This window comes from Myotis daubentonii, chromosome 10, assembly GCF_963259705.1.
Source record: "Myotis daubentonii chromosome 10, mMyoDau2.1, whole genome shotgun sequence".
Lineage (NCBI taxonomy): Eukaryota > Metazoa > Chordata > Mammalia > Chiroptera > Vespertilionidae > Myotis > Myotis daubentonii.
The window spans coordinates 64212347-64234385 of NC_081849.1; the positions used below are offsets into that span (position 1 = coordinate 64212347).

The 22039-nt window shown below is 41.3% G+C and overlaps 1 protein-coding gene across 1 annotated transcript in view; it reads right to left on the minus strand.

Annotated features, from left to right (window-relative positions):
- The window catches only part of SKAP2 (src kinase associated phosphoprotein 2), a 148256-nt gene that overhangs the window by 9731 nt on the left and 116486 nt on the right, over nucleotides 1-22039 (minus strand). The window contains exons 10-11 of the mRNA XM_059712619.1: nucleotides 9883-9960; nucleotides 4400-4512 (exon numbers count right to left, since the gene is read on the minus strand). Coding sequence (XP_059568602.1) covers nucleotides 4400-4512; nucleotides 9883-9960 — 191 coding nt within the window. The remainder of the gene's footprint in view (nucleotides 1-4399; nucleotides 4513-9882; nucleotides 9961-22039) is intronic.

Below are 22039 nucleotides of genomic sequence, written 5' to 3' on the forward strand. Positions count from 1 at the left end.
TGAAGGTGGTAATACAATCGAAGTGCAAACTGGTAAGAGAATTTAGCATGATTTTAAACAACCCAATTCCTTAAAAAAAATTAAAAGATTTTCTACTCAAAAATGATTTTTTCCCCTATCAGATGAATCTGAAACCAGGCCTTGTTTCAGAGTTCATTCACTAACAAGGCAGCTGTCATTAAAATGACAAATCCCAGTTTGATTCACCCCAGAAAAAGTGCTCTATTTGAGGGCTGGGGGGATTTCTAAATCTCCACTGAACTATTGAAATATATAAAGTATTTATTTTAACACATAAAAAACCCCAGCAGCAACCCTTATGAAAAGAACTGTCCGCGAAACGCTATGACCGGCTCGCTTTTTCAGCAAGCAGTATTTAGATTTATTATTAGCGAGGTTCAAAGGTTAAAACTAAGAAAATGCGGGACTCTTGGAAGGAGGAGCTAGCGCAGCCTGGGATCATGTGACAGCTGCTATTGGAAAACGTTAAAAAGGCCAAGGGGGAGAACCGGTATCTGCCTACTCTTCTTCCTTTACTGCAGCAGTTGCTTTTCACCAAAAATTTAAAAAGAAAGGCTAAGATGCGTACAGAAGAGGCCCCAAAGAAATAAATCAGCCCCAGGCTGACGGAGCACAGCTGACACCCATCACGGCTTCCTTGCAAAGACAGAAGAAGGCTGCATTTAAAAATGAAACCACAGCTCTGTAGTGAATTTCAATGAAGACAGCCTAATCGCAAACCAGTTAGGACTTTTTCTGTCACTACACTTACAAAATTAAAACACTCTTTATTATAATGTGTGCCATTTTGTTTCATGATTCATTTAAATGTTTATTTATCTGGAAAGAATACATTTTTCTTAAACTATCTTTTGTTGCCTTTTTTACAAAAGTATTTTCAGAACTCACAACCTTCCAGAAGGCAAGGCAAACAGAGATAATTAAATGTTGCAAATTATACATCAGTTAATTATTAAAAGCAAGTTATGTATCTTTAAAATCTTTTAAAGGGTGTTCTTAGAAAAGTTGTGGCTTTAATTTCTTTATAAAGTATACATTTTCTATGTCTCCATAAATATTGTGTTAGACTCCTTAAAATGTATTTTTCCTTATGTGTACAATTTTTACATTTAATTCAGAATGATGAAAAAATTTCATGATTAATGCTAATATTTTATTGACATGAGATACGAAAGTAATAGCCCATGGCTGGATTTAAAGTTGGATTTATGACATCATTTTGATTGTGCACATTAGCTGCAATTACCTGCACCACTCATTCTGAGCCACTAGATGGTGTAACAAATAGATTAAAAACAGCAACATTGCATTCCATCATCAGGACATCTAAATATAACTCTGAGAAAGACTAAACAAATTTCTAGGCATATAACAATGCTAGTGATTTCTATACTAATTCTAATTTTTAAAAAATCTATCAATATATATGTGATCAGTTCTACTTTGATCTAGAAACAAACCCCTTTGAGCAATTTTTCACCCTCTCCTACTAAGGGCCTTGAGTTCTGAATTTACAGTAATGCCAAGAATTTAAATTGCTGTCATCATTCATATATTAAGTGAACTTATGATGTTCACTTATGGTCTATGTTTGCCAAGTTTTGATAAAAACTGGAAGGCCAAACCAAATAAAAATTTAGTCTCCAGAGATTCCAATCTGAACTTGCCCAAAGCAAAGTGGAAGAGTCATTCTTCACAAACATATACTCACCCTTAAAGCAACCAGACAACCAACTTCCGGAACACCCATCAAGGGCCCAGAATTAGTCCAAATTCCTTAGAGGGAGAGCTAAGTGTCCTTTATGCTCACCCTCACTGAGATACCTCTGGTAGATTCCGCTAGGTGCACAGCTGGGTAAATATGGACAGCCACTCAGCCGATGGTGGTGATGTGTGTAATAGCCCCTATGCGGGACCACCACTAACCTGGGCTCTACCATCAGGCTTCACAGACAAAATTACAATCTCCACAGAACAGTTTTGGGAGTGCTGGAATTACCTCCCCGGGAACCCTAGAAGTGTAGCACACATATATGATTATCTTTTTAATTTCATATCAACAGGAAATGGTTTCGAAGGCAATGGGAGGACTGAGACCTGCCCCTGGAGATGCTGCCTGCTTCACAGCCCCTCCTGGAGGCTGGTACTCTGAGGCTGTCAGCAACAAAGACAACCTGGCTCAGAGAGACGACTTTAAGAACAGACCCACCTGGGCTTCATGAGTTTCTCATTCTACCATCTATAATAATAAAAGTGTAATATGCTAATTAGGCCGGACATCCTTCCGGACGAAGCCGGCGCTGCAAGGAAAGCCTGGGTCCCAGGTGCCTGCTGGTGGCCGGAGGGAAGCCCGGGTCCCGGGTGCCAGAGGGAAGCTTGTGCCGGCAGCCGGGGGAAGGAAGGCCTACTCTTGCATGAATTTCGTGCATTGGGCCTCTAGTAGGAATATAATGGGCATCTGCCATTTGCTCCTCTAATATGAGATTCCAAGTGAAAGCTAATCAACCTTTTAATTTTATACACAATTGCAGCTAAATTAGGTGAAAGAAGCTGTGAGCTAAGTAAATTTGAGGAATGATGCCAAGGAAGTTTGTCAAGAACTGAAACTAGACTGGCCAGTGTGGCTCAGTGGTTGAGTGGCGACCTATGAACCAGGAGGTCACGGTTCGATTCCCAGTCAGGGCACATGACCAGGTTGTGGGCTCGATCGCCAGTGTGGGGCATGCAGGAGGCAGCCTATCAATGATTCTCTCTCATCATTGATGTTTCTATCTCTCTCCCCCTCTCCTTTCCTCTCTGAAATCAATAAAAATATACATTTTTAAAAAGAACTGAAACTAATCAGCTTGGTTCCTATATTAAGTAATTAACTAAAAAAACTGTTGTCTTAACTCAGGCAATCAAGTGCTTAATAATAGGCTGAAGGCAAGAGTAGTGATATGGCCACCTAGAGCTTCCCAGAACTGAAAGTGTCTTTCAAAAATATATATTAAAAAATCTCACACTAATGAGCAGAGGACTGAGAAATAAAATATAACTCTTAGCTTTGGGCACCTCAACTAGCAATTATCACCGTTGGCTATATGTATTTACTCACCAAATATTTCCCCGATAATCTACAAGTGGTCATATCGTATTTCTTTTGCATTCCTGGTGCTTAGAATGGGACCTGGCCCATTATAGGTACTTTATGATGGTTTCAAATTAAACACAAGGATGAAAAGAAGGGGGAGAGAGAGGGAGGGAGGAGGAAAAAAGAGAGCGGGATGGAAGAAGGAAGGAAGATACAAGCACAAGATGAAAACGGCAGAGAGCCCTGAGCTGGAAGTCAAGATGCCTTGTGAAGTACAGGCTCTGGCACTCTCTTGACCCAAGTCCCTTCCCTGTAAAAACCACAAACAGATAGACGACCCCTAAGATCCCTCACTCAATCGTTCTGACTCTCTGCTATGGTTTTATGCACCAGCCAACAAATGTTAAAATTCTCTTCTGTATCTAACAATCATAGCATCTTTCTGAAAAGTCCAAAAGATTTCTCTAATCAAGAAACCACATTCAATTCCTAGACTTACGTATTATACAACATTTTCATACTTATGGTTTCCATGTGTCATTTGTTTCTAACATCGCCTCATAAAGGAGACTGAAGGGGGTATTTTTTAACCCCCACCTAACAGTAGGGAAAGTTAAAATGTGAAGATTAGGGGGGCTCACTCACATCATCAGAAGTGTAATCACAAAAAGAAACTTTTAGATCGAAGGACAGAAAGACTTTGAATAATCCAGTATCTTAAAGAGGCACAGACATGATTTTTCATATATAAAGATGAGTTCATGCAACGTACTTTGCTATTATGTTTACAAATACAATTATGTTAAACTTAAAAAAAGAATTACCTAAACCCGTCTGAGTAGAAAAGCATTGCTCTTAAATTGTCGGAACACCCCACGTATTTACATAAAGATGAAAAGCTTATTCTATAAACACGGTGTTTCCAGTAGTGAATGGCAGGCAAAATCAGAATAAGCACACAGAAGAATAAAGAGGAAGAGGAAAGAAAAACATAATAAATAACCTAATACCTTACAATGTTAACTTGCACATAAGTATATTGTTTCTGGAGAAGGCAGTGTGGATGGGAGCCAAAGGCTCAAGTGATAGGTAAACACACTGCTAAGTTGAATCCTGTTATCTGATTGTGTTTAAATTTTGATTATATTTCACTTGACAAAATAATTAATTATTGTGAACTCCCGATTGTTAACAAGGACCTAGAAGAATTCCGATTGGCACTTTCCCCAGGGTTGCGATCCAAAGGCGTAACCATCTAGTTGTGTAGTCACCCTTTACAGCTGCCATTCTCGGGTGTCTTCTTACCTTGCTCAGAATGTAAATCACATCCCCACGTTTAAATGACAACTCGTCCGAAAGAGCACCTGTGCAGTCCCACAAACCCTGGTAAAAGTTAGCGTAATCGGTGCTTTTGTCTCCTGGGAAGAAGGGAGAGAAAACATGAGTTAGGGCTTTCGTGCAGTGGGCCCTCATTCAAAAATGAACCAAGAGAAAGGAAGGGGCCACCCCAAACCACCACAATATTCTAAAAAATTCACTCCTGACTCAGAGAAAATTTTTATTCCCTCCATTCAAGAATCCTGCTTCTACTATCATCTAACTAAGGACCATTTTCCAAAAGACCCGATGTTGAATGTCTGTTTTTTCTCTTTCTCTCCTTTTGTTGTTCCCCGAAAACCTGTAATTGCACTGTTTTCTCATCAAACCAGCACCTAAAAGTTACTTCCCACTTGTTTTACAGACGAACCTCAGCCCCTGGCAACTTGCTTTGAAGATGAGACCCACACGGCACAGTGAGCAACAGCCACGAGCCGCGAGAGACACACTGTGTGCGAAGTAACCGCCTTTCCGGAGTCGGGGCACTGCAGACAAACGATGATAACAAAGGAGCCGGGGACGCTTTTTTAAAAATCCTAAAACCGAAAGCTAGTTTCAGAAAAAGGATAAAGTGGAAATAATACGAAGGGTAACGCGAGCTCTTCTCTTTGGGGACTTGGGGACCCAAAGCCTCTCGAAGTTATTTCACAAATATTTTAGCAACTTAGACATTGTCAGTGCTGAAGCTGCATTTCTCAAGACCTAGTTTAGGACATTAGGCTCTGGATAAACATGCAACATACACTGGTTATCAGCTCATCCTTCTAACAGCATAAGCACAATGGATGTGATGTGCTCAAGCTGCCATACAGACCATTAACTGATTGATTATTTAGCGCTCTCCGCTCTGTAATACCACAATAACCCGGGTAATAAATGCTTTGTCACTTATACAATGTGGCGCTCCTGAAACACAGCGCAGAGTGAAGTACACTGGGTGCTTTTGTTACACAGAGAACTGCTTCCTGTTTTTAATTTCATGATAATTGAGTTTTGATGAGTTAACGCAAAAAGAATGCAAGCAAAGAGAATGCAAGTGATATGACTAAGATGTCCGTGTATCCACTAACCAGGCAGAACATATACGGGCTGCCAACTTCCATCACTGAGTGTCATCTTTGAATTCTGAGGGGATAACTGTGGAGACACATGCTGGATTGGGGTTGTCATCCTAGTTTTGCTAGATGGCTCTCAAACAGCAGGCGCGTTGGCAATTCCAACACAACTAGGCACATCAGCATGTCATTAGGGCGTTCGTCTTATGACACATGGTTTGTGATATGTACAAAGTGCTATGTTCATTTGAAATTTTTAAAATTCTCTTTAATAGTGGAAATATTTTTTAAAGCCAAGGAGAAGATTTGAACAACAGGGGGTCTGAATATTAGGAAGTAAGATGCTACTTTTCAATTATACTTTTAAGAAAATAAACAAGAACTAGAATACACAACCTAGTAAAATCCTCCTATGAATTTTTCTCTCTCGTTTTCTAAGAATTAAGACAAAGAGAGGGAGGGGAGGAGGGGAATGGGAGGGGGGAGGCAGCGAGGAGGGGAAGGGAGGGCGGCAGAGAGAGACGAACCTTGCGACCTCTCCGCTCTAGCATTTGAGCACCCATCACGGCTACCAGCAGGGATGGGCACAAGCCTGGGAATCCAACCAAGAACTAACAATGCTGTGTCCGCCTTCATTACATTCCCCCCCAAAGCGTATCTGAAGTAAATTCCATAAATGGACACTAGAGGGCACTCTGGCTGGACAGATCACTCCAAACATTGTCAATTTTTTTTTTTTTTAGAAAAAAATTACTTAATAATAAAGTGACTGATTTCCTTTAAAAACCACTTATTTAGACAAATAGAGATTTAGAAGCTGAAACATCCTAGTCAGATTAAATCAACTGCTAAATGGGTCAAATGTTGCGCCCCATGCAGTCCGTCAGTGTCAGTTTAAAAGTCCAGGAATTAGAGCAGAGAGAGGATGACATCATTTCACATGCATGGCCCTCCCCCACGGTCACTGGCCAGGAGGTAAGAGGATCTAAATAGTTGAGGCTCCTGTGTGTTCCCCATGCTGCTCAGCCTTAGGCTTGATCCACAAAGGCTGAAGAAACGAAACTTGGGCTAAAAACTAGAGTAGAAGTGGTGGCTTGGCCAGGGCATCCCAGCAGCTTCCCCAGCTGTCTAGCCCACTGCCCGCTCTTCCCTTTTTCAGACTTTCTCACAACAGTTTCTCATTCGATAGATTTTCTAAAGGTGGGGGAAGGAAGGAAGGAAGGAAGGAAGAAGAAAAGTATATGATCATTTCTAATGCATAATAATCCTTATCACTTTGGGGTCTCTCTTCCTCTCGATGCGCTTGGTGAAACTCCCATTAACACTAATGGGAGTTGCAGGAGCACAGGAGGGGCACGGAGCCCCCCACCGCGTGCAAGATGCATCTCTCCCCAGATGTGCATCAAGAGCATTTCATTAACTCTCACTGCCGTGGAGGCGGCGGCGGCGGAGCTAGCGGCGTGGCGGTGCCGGGAAAAGATGCGTTTTCCTCTGCGCTCTCCTAACCTTGATGATGATGCTACCCAAAGACCAGCCTCATTTCTGGGTCCCCTATGTGAGCTCTGTTGAGGAATAATAAGCTGTTTGTGTCACGTGCTGCCGGGGCCGACACTTTACCATCCTCTCTCTGTCAGCCGGACGCGCTATACAGCAGCATCGCCGCTGGGGAGAGGCCAGGCTTCGCCTTGGTCTCCTCCGGAAAGTAACGCTCAGAGCCTTGGTATCAATTCTAGACATAAGATTAGGGCTGGTCTTGTTCCTTGCTGCTCTGGTTTACTTTCTAAAATTCTCATTGTGGCTAAACAGACACCGAGAAATTGTGCCTAGACGTGGTCTCAGAAGCACCGTGGGCTCACGGCAGGAACCCTGCTCACCTACACTCGGAAAACGCATCCAGGGAAAGTGTGTTTTTAAAAAACAACAGGACACGGGGTGAAGCATCATGTCATAAACCACAGATAGGCATACATTCAGAATACAATCTGTTTAGCTGTCTTTACCGCACGGATTGGTTTTTCTATTCCATCCACATCATGATCTATGTTTTCAAAATTACAAAAAAAAAAATCATCTCATTATTTATGCTTCTTGTCCTGAGAGGCATGAATGGTTAAAAAAGAAAGAAAAAAAAATCTAAATTAGCCAGCCTGTGACAGATTTAAACAATATACTTGCTCCTGCTTTTTCAAAAATACAAAAACAGGTCATTGGGTATTAAGAGCAGAATTATTATGAAACTTATAAACTAAACATTGGAGATACTTTTGCGAAAAATGAAAAGGTTTTAAGCGTGATGACAATGGATGAAATATGCAATAATAAAATAATGTAGAATCTCTCCTTTAGTGGTATAAGTTAAAAAACAACTTTAGAAAGGTAAGCATATTGTTCAAAAACTGGAATCTTGAGGATATGTATAATAACATAAGCAAGATACAGAAGCATGAACATGAAAGAACTCGTCAGGAATCTGTGATTAATTTTGTTTTCACTTACGTATTTTACATTAGTCTGATTTTTTTTTTTTTTTTTTTAGTAAAATCAGTCAATGTGAGAAATATATAACATTCTTGAGCAAGGTTAGAAGTTCACATCATGCGGTGTGCAACAAGATAGTGATACCCTGTCAGCTCGCTGCCCTGCACGGCAAACAAACTTCTAGGGTTACCTCCTAGCCAGCCTCGGAGAGCAAAGGTCGCCGCGACACGAACGCATGGAAACTGTTGCTTGAAAAGAATTTCATGTCACCAGAGATAAGAATTATTGCAGTGCTAATTTATGGCGATTGCACGAGGAACTGGACCTACTGAATGCATTCCTCGGAGGAAAGCCTGATTTTTTTCCCTTCCCTCAGAGGCAAACATTTGGGAGATAGTTACTACCAAAGGCTTTTGAAAAATACAAGTGCTTTAAGCCAAAATACATATCTTTGTGGAAAGAACAGCTACATGTGTCTTCATTCTACACCTGCATTGAAATCTTTAAAAAGGAAGCGACATGCTTTCGGCGGAGGCCTTGTGACACATAATAAAACATATCTCCTTAAATGACTATTGAGCGGGGTCCTCAAGGCTGCACCCCGCCTGTGTTTTATGGCTGTGCTTCACGGGGCCTGAGTGCTAACAGCTCCTGACTTCGGCCTCACTTCCTTTCTGACAAAAGCAAACCCCAACCTTCCGTAGCAACCTGCTCCTGCCTTCCTGCCGGGGCCGGAAACCAGGCCGCGTTTCCTTTCCACATGTCGCCGTCGGAAGGACTCTGGAGAGCGACTTCCTGAACACACACTCCTTGTCCACCCTGCCTGTGACAGCTTGAAAGAGTGATGTATGGACGGATCGGAGAGGGGAAGGTGACCCCAACTACAGCTCTCACCGGACATGGGACGACAGGGCAGGCCTTGCCCCGCTGACATGTGGCCATGAAGAGGCTGAAGTCCTGATAAGACGCTGTCCTTCTCTTCTGTCGTGTAAAATAATTGCTGGCTTATCAAAACTCACCTCGTGCTTGCGCCACAGACAGGGTTTATCTCCCGCTGTTTGGAAATAACAAACAGCAAGAGCAGCTGCCCGTTATCACGTGGTTCTCTGCACAGCACGTGTGGTTATTTTTCCAGCCTCGGCCATAATTAGTGCTCGGGGCGCCGTGGCAAGTGGACATGGATAAGGGGGCCCTCCTCCCCAGACCTGTCGGCCACCGGTGTCCTTTTGCGGTTTTTAAGCTGCTGTCACTGGACCCTGGCATTTCTTACCCAGTTCGTTCGCTTTCCATGTTAATCATATGCAATGAAGATATGCATGGCCAACATTTAAACAGGCTGCAGATCAATTAGCGGTCTTAAGTTTATCTGATTTTTATCAAAGAAGACAGAGCTGCGGGTCGATTGTCAGAGCCTGTGTCAAGTTGACCTTTTCAGAGATGTCTACATTGCCAGTCCCCTGGGCAACTTGTTGTCCCCTGTTAGTCTCTGAATGGCAGAAGTCTGTTCTGCTCAGGCACAAAGTATACACAGATGTCTATATTACATTCTTATAGGTTTGACAGCAACTGCATGTTGTATCTATAAGCTGTCCTTTAGCAGTGACACTTCCTCAATGATGATAAGCTAATTTATGCAACTAAATCTCCTTTGTGCAGAAATGAAAGCTAATTGAGTCATTACAGAGTAATTCAGGAAGGAATACCTTGTATAAATTGGCTTACTTTATAAATCCTTCTCAAGTGGTTTTCACGCATCCTAAATGGGGCTAAGCAGCTTCTCAGCCATAAGAAATCCAGACCGAAGGAGCCAGCCTGGGGAGCTGTGTGAACGCCTTCGGGACCAAGACAAGCATCCTCAGGAGGCTCCGAGGCCAGTACCTGTGCTGTGATGGCCGCTGTCCTGGCTCATCTTCCTCTGCTCCTCCACTTTCCCGGGCGCAGCGTCCTCTTCCTCATCTGTAAATAAACAACGTAAACGGCTCACTGAAGGGTTTTCTCGGGATAACAGTACAGGACTCACCTCATCTGAAGAGCAAAATTAAAAGTTTATAACACACAAAGATTCCTTTTCAGAGAAGGAAATCATTCCACATTCACATTCCTTTTTCAATAATCTAAAGCTGAACCAATAAACCTCCAAATAGCAACCTTACCGGTTGGCTTAATAGAATATGAGATATGCACCAGTGCTTCATTGTTTTAAATACTTATAGAAACTCATCTGGGATGATCTCAGATCCAGAAAAGCCCTGACATCCAGTAAAATGATACCCAGTACTACACAGACCACATTAAACTGGGGCAGGAGAACCACAGATAAAACCATGGTCCCCAAAACATCATCGTAGCAGAGAGAGATGTGTGATGTAAAAATCATTTATTGGGTATCACAGACTTCATAGGTCTTCTCACTGGATCTCAGAGAACAACACTAGAAGGATCCTTACCCTTCGAGGCCCCCAATTATACCAGGAACCTGCTATGTGTCATACACTACAGCACATGAAAGATTTCATTGATAAATACTTCTTCAATCCTCATTTTTCAGGTGACTAAACCGAGACTGGAAAAGGTAAAGCAATTTCTAATTTTTGTTATTCAAACTTAGGATTGTGATCGTAAAGTCCATGTTCCTTATCATGCACATGTCAAGCGCCTTACCTATTCCCACACTCTCCCACCACATGTTCTCCAGTTACAGGAAGGAATATGGTAAGATGAAACAAGAACAGTTTTTAACATAGTCAACAGACTATTTAATGCCTTTACATCAAAGAAGTGTTTATTACATTACCACTTTCCTCGCCTAAGGATTTATATACAACTTAGAAATATTTAAGGCAGGGCATATGAATGAAATGGCATGCAAAAGAAAAAGTGGGTTCAAAAAGAATCATAACTTCACAGAAAAAAAATCCAAAACTTTAAAGAAAAATATGCAAAATATAGAAATATAACCATTATGACTATTAAATAATTCAACCAATAACTCTTCCTTGAGTATTAACCACATGCAAGAGACAGATTCTGCCAGGGAGGCAAGGACGTAGGGAGCATCTGCCTTGAGGAAGCTGACAACCTAGAGCAGCGGTTCTCAACCTTCTGGCCCTTTAAATACAGCTCCTTATGTTGGGACCCAACCATAAAATTATTTTCGTTGCTACTTCATCACTGTAATGTTGCTACTGTTATGAATCATCATGTAAATATCTGATATGCAGGATGGTCTTAGGCGACCCCTGTGAAAGGGTCGTTCGACCGCCAAAGGGGTCACGACCCACAGATTGAGAACCGCTGACCTAGAGGGTCAGAAGACAGAATCTAAAGGGAAATGGGATGGGGCATACAACCTGACATGTGAGGCCCAGGCATGAAGGAGGGCAGAGAAGAAAGCGCCCCCCAGGAGAATACCATGAAGGCTCTGAGCGAAGGAGAGAATTTCCAGACAGAAAGACATAAACAAAAGAACAAGACACCATCATATTCATTTTAGCCGAAGAACATGGCACTCAGAGGGAGAGGGTCGATGGGAGACAACAAGGGGAGTTTGGGCCAATCGCTGAAGGGCCGTGAACATTCTGCTGTGGACTTCAGACTTGTCCTTGGTGGGTGATATGAGCCCCAGAAGATTTTTGAGCAAAAAAAGGACAGGACTGAAGTTATGCTTCAGGAATGGTCATCTGATCCCACTGTGTTAGGCTCTGGAGGAGTGGGGGAGGGGAGAGATGCTCGGAGTCTGGCTGAGGGGAAGGAAGTGCTGAACTGAAGGGGCAGAGGAAATGGAGAGGAGATGGTCGTGAGGGGTAAAGGAACTGGGATTGATAAGCTTTGAGCCTGACTGGAGGTGGAGGGCTAAAGGGGCAAAGAGAGCAACCAAGGATGGCTGAGGTTTTGAGCTGAGTGAACTGAGAAATGGAACATCATTACTAAAAGGAGAATAGCTGAGCTAAGCTATTTTGCTGAGGAAACACAAGGAGTTGTGTTTCTGACATGAGAGATTGAATATGCCGGTGGGGTGACCCAGAGGAAATGGCCAGGGGCAACTGGAGAGGTGGGTAGAAGGGTCAGGATGGCAGAAGATGCATGCAAATTTTAAAGTGGTGATTAATAAAAATCAACATTTAAATCAAGGGTGGGAACTGCTGTGCTTATAAGACAACTACAACCGTTTTGAATTTTTGTAACTCAGTTCAAACAAAATAATAAAAGCTCCAACATAAGAAACAGCTGGAAATATTTGGTACCTTATACATAGTAAGTTGAATTTAACATTGGTAATTTAATATTGTTCAGTCAAGTAATAATCTATACTAATATAAGGATAATATGCAAAATGGCCACGACACCCTCACGGTCATGATCAGATATGCTAATTAGTCATGACCAGTATGCAAATTGACTACCACTCCAACACACAAGATGGCCGCCCCCATGTGACCACAAGATGACCTACAGGGGAGGGCAGCTGTGGGCGATCAGGCCAGGAGGGGAGGGAAGTTGGGGTAGGGGAACAGTTAGGCATCTATCAGGCTGGCAGGGGAGTGGTTAGGGGGTGATCACGCTGGCAGGCAGAAGTGGTTAGGGGCATTCGGGAAGGCAGGCAGGCAGGCAGGTGAGTGGTTGGGAGCCAGCAGTCCCAGATTGGAGAGGGTGCAGGCTGGGCTGAGGGACAACGCCCCCAGTGCATGAATTTCATGCACTGAGCCTCTAGTTAATACACAAAAGACCTAATAAAATGTTTCTCCAACAACAGTTCTCACTTTTGCCAAACCTCAAGGACTAGTTACCACACTGGCCCTTAGGGTATTAGGAATGTTTTCATCAAATTTTAAGAATATTAGGGACAGTTAGAGTCATTTAGCCTAACCTACTCATTTTACAGGTAGTGAATATTTTTGAAGGTGAAAGAAAACTTTCCTTACTTTTCACACTTGCTCTTCCCCCAGCACTCCCTCTCTTCCAATTTGGTCACAAATGCAATAAGTAAGAAGTAAATTCAAAAATAGTTAAGGGCACTTGTCTTCAATCAAAAGCCATAACCCCCTCAATATTGGAAGCAGCATTCTTGGCTCTTAAGGAGAGACTATGGGATTTAGACTCACCACCCAAAGTCAGTGTTGAGAGATCACAGAAAGTAATTATAATAATTAAATGAAAACCTGGCTCTTAGCAAAGTTAACAAGTTGGAACTTGTTACTATGAATGTATTATTATTTTAGTAAAATTTAAGTGCCTATCATATACACAGTGTATTTTTAAATTACCAGAATGATATTAAAAATATTTACTTAAATATCAATATTTACTATAAGTATGTAAATTGAAATCAATGTGAGATGCTTAGTAAGCAGTATCTTAGAGGATCAGATGCTCATTAAAAACACTTCATTTTGAACCTAGGACTGATATTTTTAGGTCAAAGCCTTCTGTGTTTCATACAGTAATTTTTTTCTTCACAATGTTTAAACAACTCATTTCATCTTGATCTAACAATAAAACAGCTTCCATATAAACGACAACAAAATCAAATCTGGTGTGTGTGTGTGTGTGTGTGTGTGTGTGTGTTTTAATCTTAGGGATAAAAACTCAGATTGAATCTTGAATAGAATAGGATACAAGGGAGATGTCCAATAAATACTGAGTGAACAGATGGATTCAAAAATCATGAAAATAAATTCTACTATGTGCATTTATTAACAGAACACCACTCAAAAATATATATAAGGACAAGTGACTAAAATTCTAGATAACAATCACCTTCACAACATATTAGAAATAGAAACACATGTTTTATTTAGGTTTATTATTCAACATATTTTGTTTTGGTGTTGAGGCATGATGTCATTATACAATACTAATTAATACCTCAAATAGTCAACATTTGTGGGTTAATATATTCCATTCAACACTTTAATAACAGTAAACAAAAACAGCTCAGCTATGCAGTAAAATCCATCAAACCACACAGATGGTTATAAGGTTTTCATTATGTGGTTTCCATAGCAATCATATTGCAAATCTGGAAGCTTCTTGCAAATAAGCAGCTTGTATTTACATGCCTCTCAGCTGCAGCACAAACTCTTCAACATGTGAAGTTATTATTCCAGTCACACATTGTTAGAGGGATCAGCAGGAGATTTTATCAGAGAAGATGAAAATAATAAAGTGAAATTGCAGAATATAATTCAAATATAGTTCTGCGTTTACTAAACTAATCAATGAGGATCAGAAATGTTCTGTAGTCACCGAAAGGTTTTAACATTAAACCCTGTCAAAAATATGGAACCTCCAGGAGCAAGCAGGCCCAACAGCATCCAAAGCTTGAACTCCACTCTCACTCGTCTTTTTAACACACACTGAGCCTTCTTTCTGAGGGGAGTGAAGAGAGGAAGAATAGCAGAGAAATGAATTTTCCCAAATCTGTTTAGGATGATGACCATTTGAGGAAATGCTTACTATGGGAAAAGTCAAGACCTTTTTTTTTTTTTTTCTCCTGCTAGATTAATCAATTGAATTTACAAATTGGTCCAGTTCCATAACGGATGGATTATTACCCTAATAAGGATCACAAATCTGTCTGGCTATGCAGGTTTTACAAAATGGCTGTTTCTGGTTTACTAATATTCTTTTTGTAAGGGTAAACAACAACAACACGAAGCGAATGACCCATGCAACTGATATAAAAAGGCAGAAGACAATTTGTTAGGGAAAGCTAGGGTGTGTGGTGTTCACATCAGGGCTGGGGATTGATTAAAAAAACAACACACTTTTATTGAATTTATCGGGCTGACATTGGCAGGTGTACACGTCTATAACACATCACCTGTATATTGTATTGTATGTTCACCACCCCAAGTCAAGTCTCCTCCCATCACCACTTATCCCCCCTTTACCCTCGCGTCCCTCCCCAACCCCCTTTCCCTCCGGAAATCACCACACTGTAGTCTGTGTCTGTGAGGTGTTTTGTTGTTGTTTTGTTTTTATTAATCCCTTCACCTTTTTCACTCGGTTTCCCAAGTCCCCTCCCCTCTGACAGCTGTCAGTCTGTTCTCTGTATCTACGAGTCTGTCTCTATGTCATCATGTCTTCCAGGGAGAAGAGGACAGCAACATAAAAAAAATTTGACTCACACAATGATCACCTTTCACACTAAACACCTTTAGAAAAAAGCTCTACAGAATTACAATGTATTTTAAAAGACATAAAACACAGAATCAAAGGTTATGCTCTGAAATAAAGTTTGGGTTTAGATCTCAACCTGTCCAGCTTCATTTGATTATGTGGCCATATATTTGTGTCAAGAAGTTAATATTTATGACTTACATGTTCATACATTTAGATGCACTTGTATCCATTATATAACCAAATTCTCCTAACAATTCTATAGGGTGCCTTTACCATCATTTTATGGATGCAAAAATGAAATTTACGGAGCTTGTCTAACTTGTCCAGGTCCCCATGTCTAGTTAGAACAACAGCTGGGACTTGAACTGGGTTCCGTGCCTCAAAAGCCCCAGCTCTTATAGTCATAGTGCCACTTCCTTGATTTCCATTAAAATCTTCAGTTTATAGATGGATCGGTTTCTAAAGTTTCATTCAAATACTGGCTGTCTACGAACTTGGAAAACATTTTCACATAAGCACTGCACCTGAAGTATATCTTGGGTTCAGTGATCCTTTTAGAGATCACTTAATTTCAACTTGGGATGCCCGAGCCTGTACCTTCTCCTTTCCATTCTCCTGGCTCTCCCCCCGCACCTCTAACGCTCCACAGGCTCCAACGCCCCTGAAGCCAGCACTCAGTGTTTGATGCTTTGGAAATGTCTCTAATGTAAACTTGTAATTGAAAACGGATTTACTTCTAGGCCAGACAGCTTTTCTTTCTCAATTTCAAAAAGGAAAACGTGGTTAAATGTAGATGGTAAAGTTGAGGCTTTCTACAAGCAAAGATCTGAAAGAAGTTCACCTACGTTGCAGAGCAACAGGCTACTCTGCACATTTCCTCGAGGGCTCAGGTACGGGGCCTTGCAAGCAAGATGTCCCTGAGCAGGAGAAGATGGAACGGACGGATGGGGAACCAAAGACACCTCTGGCTAGTCCTAGCAGCACCATGTGAAAGAGGGAGCAATGCAGGAAGGATTTACGCAAATGGTTTCTCCCCCTCTTCTTTCTGCAGACCTGGGCATGCTGTGAAGCTGCTGGAAGGGTTGGCAAAGTGGAAGAGTGGAGGTAAGGGGGTATGGACAAGGGAATTCAAATTATGACAATGAGGAAAAGTGATTTCCTTAAGGGCCTGGTAATTTCAAATATGACATTTCTAAAGAGTTTTCATCTATCTAATAGATTGACATAATTTACAGCAATAATAAATATACTTTTATAAAGACAAAAACACGTGCCTCTTAGTATTATTAAAACTTCATGTTTACGTTTCTAGAAACTAGGCAAACAGGACTGTTGTTCAAGTTCTAGTTACCCATGTGACATTGACACTGTCTCTAATGCTCGGTGTCATCTTTGTAAAGTAGAGAGAATATCTATCCCCTGGCACTTTGCAAAAGGATTTGGGAGGACAATGAGATAATCAGATTTCTCAGGAGAAAAAAAGTGCACAATGAGCATGCAATATCAAGTTAATAATCTCAGGAGCGAGGTGTTTTGCAACCATGTATTAATTTAGCAACAAAGAAAGTAAATGTGATATATAAGGCAACAAAATAAGCAATAGTTGTGCAATCATACAGTCTAATTTTCAACTTTGATATTTATTCTTGTAGGGTTTAACACTGCATTTCAAAAGCAAGAAAGAATGCCATTAGGTTATAGTAAATTTCTGTCCTATATTAAAATTAATACTTTGTACATGACTCAAAGTACAAAAATAATTATTTTTTACAGATATTAAACTTATTAACATCAGGCAAAACCTCAAATTCAAGCAAGGACCTCACTTGACAGGCTCAGGGGAAGAACTTGGGAAAAACCTTAGATGTAATTCCCCCCCCCTCCCTCCCTCCCTCCCTCCCTCCCTCCCTCCCTCTCCCCTCTCCCCCTCCCTTCCTCCCTTCCTCCCTCCCTCCCTCCCTCCCTCCCTTCCTCCCTTCCTCCCTTCCTTCCAGGGGAAACGGACTGGGGGAGCTGGGTGACTGGACCAAGGCCGTGCAGCCTGCACCGGGCTCTCCTCTCCCTGCACCGCCTTCCATGCCACACCCACGGCACACATTTCTGAGCAAGCCGCGGCTGCTCCGGAGGGACCTGCCTACTCAGGAGCTGTCTTATGTGGACTTGATCACCTACAGGCAACGATGACAGGCACAGAAAGCACACGGGTTAAAGGGAAGGATTTAACGGGCCAGACTCTGTCAGAGCCACTGTGAGTCAGACCAGGAGCCTCCCCCTAAAGAGTCTGGACCAGGGCAGGTACGGCACGTGGCACCTTCCCGCCCCAGTGTATGGAACCCACATCCGTGCCAGCATAAAACGCCTCCAGCTATAGTTTAAAGCTCAAATTCGTAGGTTTTTAATTAAATTCTGCAATATTAAAATTCTTTTAACCCAAGAAAGCTCAAATAAAATTACTCCTCAGAGTAACTGCTACCTGGCTCAGGGTTTCTGGCGTGATTATAGTTTGCTACAGGTAAGTTCTTTTTTTTTAAAAAACTTAACCTTTTTATACTGTTCTTGTTATGAAGAATCGTAGCTGTTCATTGTCGAAGGTCAGAAAATAGAGACGAGCAAAAATAAAAATGTTTAAAAATCATCCAAGACCTATCTATCCATGACCATGATGAACATCTTTCCAGAACCTTCATTCAGTTTCTGGGTTTTCTTTATTCTCAGTTTAAATAAGAATATCCCAAATGTATATTATTCCATTATAAACTGTTTTGAATCCCTTTTCAGAAAGTAAAATATTTCATCTCAACTTAGAGTTTGGTTTGTTTTAAAATTTAATCTATAAAAAAATACCATCCAATGATGGATAGGTTGGTATTAAGGTCATTTCATTGTAACGTGGCTGTTGTATAAGGACCTACAACTGTCTACTCCAACCTTAGGGGGAAAGCAGAGCTATCGATGCAGAGCTCCGTGTCTCAGGCCTTGGCTCTGGCCTCCTCCATTGGCTTATGCAGACACACTCGTCCCCTCACAGGCAGTGCGCCCTAACCTTTCAGGAACCCAAGAAAGCAAAAGCACAGTCAGACCCACAAGAGGAACCATCACCCGTTCATGACTCCACATCCCTGCCACCAGCGCTGGTTACTTTTTGGGGGGCTGGAGGTTCTAGGAGGTCAAAACTATTTCATAATAAAATGAAGATATCTGCCTTTTTCACTGTGTTAACATTTGCACTGACGCTGCAATGATGGGTAAACTGCTGACACCTCAGCATAAATCAGCGCAGTGGCACCAAACTGTCAGTGTGCTCGTCACCGCCTGGCACTAGCACCGGAAAGAAACAAACAAGCCGGGTTCACCTAAGAGTGTCCTTGAGAAAGTAGCAAATCTTATTCTTTTCATTTAATAGCAACTTTGAGTCCATGTCTTTTTAATGCTCCGTGTGATAAAGCGGGAAGAATGGAGTGTTTCGGCTGCATCTCCAGATGTGCAAGAGGAATGGTGAGCTGAAGCCGCGCCTTTTCCCACGGAACGCGGTTCTCACCCAAAGAACCAGACGGGTGAGAACATGAGTGTGTGGGGCGGAAAGTTGGGGGTTAATGGGGAAATGTGGACACACCTGTAATACCTTAACCAATAAAGAAATTAAAGATAAAAAAAAAAAAAAAGAACCACTGACAAACGGTGCTCACCACTCGGACTTGGGAATTTGGCAGATATTTCTCAAAAGTGAACTAAGCCAGCTTCTTATTTCAAAGAAAACAACAGACAGTTGTTTAGTGCCGATGATCAAATTTGAGCTTTCAAGGAAAAATTGGAATTTTAGAAACTTATATCTGCCACTGGGAACTTGACAGCTCCCAGTATTTGAAGACTTTTCTGATGAGTTAGTGAATGTGGTTTTTTTAATTGTATCACAATTGTGTCAATATTTGGGAGTTCTGCCCAACGTACTGAACCGGTATTTTCTAACTGACCAATGATGTTATAAAAACACACATGGTTACCCAAGCACAAGACAGGCCCAGGAATGTCAATGTAACCGAGTATGAAAAGTTCACTGATATGATTTTGGATTCTACATGGCAACTAACCTTTACCCCTTGTCAAGTTTGAGTACAGTATCAATGAAGAATATGCACAATTACCTGCAAAAGCTATTAAAATTCTTCCCTTTTCCTACTACATATCTGTGAGGCTAGATTTTCTTCATATGCTGACTGTACTTATACTAAAACAGCATCACAACAGAGTGAGTGCAGAAGCAAATATGAGATTCTCATTGTCTTCTATTAAGATAGACATTCAAGAGATCTGCAAAAAATAGGAACCATGCTACTCTTCTTACTGTTATTTTGGGGAAATATAGCTATTTTTCATAAAGATACATTATTTATGTTCACATGTAATGCGCTTATCATTGTAATTTTAATTCATTAATAAGCATTAAAATATTTCTGTTTTAGTTTCTAATACAGTAAATACATAAACATAAACAAAAGCTTTATGGGGTTCTTGGTAATTTTTAAGATTGTAAAGGGCTCCTGAAAACAAAAAATGTGAGAATCATGACCCTGTACATCCTAGGGTACAGTAGTTAAATATCTAAACATTGTTGATTCACAACATTGAAGAACTGATATCCTGCTAACGCATAACACTGATAATTATTTTATATTCCCAAAGCACACAACCTCAGGAATGAATTACATTATATTGTTGACTCATATTGAGCTGTTGACCAAACTCCTATGTGTTTTTCCCATTTGCGGAGCCAAGTCTTTCCTTTCTCATTCTTGTGCAACCAGATTTTTGGAGTAAGTATGATATCCTATCATATTTCACCTTGTTAGCTTTGACCCATGATTTAGTCTACTGAGAGCATTTGCCTGTGTATCTTCATCCAAGGCATTGATTAATATGATAAAACAATATTGAGAATTAAGCCCTAAGACATTCATAAAATCAATTAATCAACACCTTTAGGGCATAGTTGTATGATCAGTTATCCAATGGTCTTTATATCTATAAAGCTTTTGGGAAAATCTTGACCAAATGATTTACTGAAGTCCAGTTATTTGTCTGTTATTTCTCTGGACCCATGTTGGTTTCCAGTAATCACTACTTCTAGATATGGTAAAGGACTCTTTGCTGCCTTATTTAGTAGTTTCTCTGGAGTTCACTTCAAAGTCCCCAAATTCTGTCTAGAAATTGTCTGCAATTCTGTCTAGAAATTGCAGAATACACCTGTGGGGATAATGCGGTGCTCCTCCCAGATCCCCTCTTCAGGGCCCACACAGCCATCCTGCAACTGGGGACTCAGATTGCTGCTGGCTCACATTGCTGCTAGAAATTGCCCTTGGCAGCAGGACATTGCCTCACTCAAGGTCACACCCCTCCCAGAGGACAGCCCGGAGCCAATGATTAGCTGGTGTGGGGATATGAAGACAGGCCCCTTTGCCTCAACTTGGCACAACCCTGAAAAGTCATTCCAGTCCCGTGGTCCCTCAGCAAGTTCAGCGGAGGCCTCCGCCCCAGCTGCATTGTGGGTCAGCTCCTCGGTTCAGTGCCTTCCTCACTTTTATACAAGGGTGTCTCCCAAGATGACTCACCCAGGAATCTTCTACCTACAACTGTCTGAGTCTGCTTCAGGGAACCCAACTTCAGATACTACAATTTTTTACTGTTTTTGAAAAGTTCACAATTCAATTGCTAGACTCCATATGTCTAACATCCCTTTCATCCTCCAGGTTCCCCTCACCATCAGTGACAGCAGGTCAATGACTTCATTCACAAGCTGTCTTGTGATGTAGGCTCCTCTGGGCCAGATGACTAACTTAATTCCGACTCATCTTTAAGGCCTGGCTCAAATGTCCCCCATGTAGGATGCTTTTCCCACACCCCTCCAGACAGCTGCTCCTGCAGCCACCGCACCGGCCTCATTCGCGTTCCTCACTGAGGACTCCGACCCTGTCTATTCGTCAGTCACCCCCTCCTCCCAGCGTGAGCTCCCCAGGGGGACACTTGCATTGCACGGCCTAACACACGCGGAACAAGTGTGTGTTCCCCATGAGTGAAAAGCAAATGGATTTTGGCTAGCCAGGTATTCTATTAGAATCTCTATGCCCATCCGGGGCTTCTATTACCTCTTAACAATCTTATTAGTTGGAAGATAATTCTTGACAGAAAAGGAGCCAAAAAAAAAAAAAAAAAAAAAAAAAAAAAGAAGAAGAAGAAGAAAAAGAAAAGAAAAAGAAAGAAAGAAACTGAATTGTTTTATTTAAATTATTGCCCCTAGTGAATTTCAAAAAACAAATAAAACCACATAGCAATCATACTATGTTGTACTTAGCATATTTTACAAATTCCAGCTATTTTCATGTTCTTTGGTTATCTGGCCATTGCAATGGTTAATACAGGTAACTTTAAAGCTACATTCATTGGACAGATTCTAGCACAAGGACATTGCTATCTTTTCATTTATCTTTCTTTTTTCCTCATTGGGATCATTTGAGATTAATTGGCATTTTTAAATACTTGTTTGTCTTCAACACCATACATTTGTGCCTATTCTTTCTCTGAATTTGCTGAAATGTGCCTTCCTACAGTCGAGGCAAATATGTCTGGTTGATGGCCAGTTTTTCCTCACTGGCTATGATGGATTCTAAGATGACAACTGCTTTTGTCTAATTTTTTTTCCTACAATCAGATCTGGATATAGCAGCAGTTTCCCTATTTACTTCCTAGATCCTACGGCCTCACTCACTTTTCAATATGCTACTTCCACGCTTACACTGTATCGGAAGAGAAAAAAAGATGCAGTGGTAATGACTGTTTATTGGTTTTCTTTCTCTCCATATTCTTAGTTTCAGTTCCTCTTAGTTGAAGATTCTTAGTTGCTAGAAAAACGAACCAT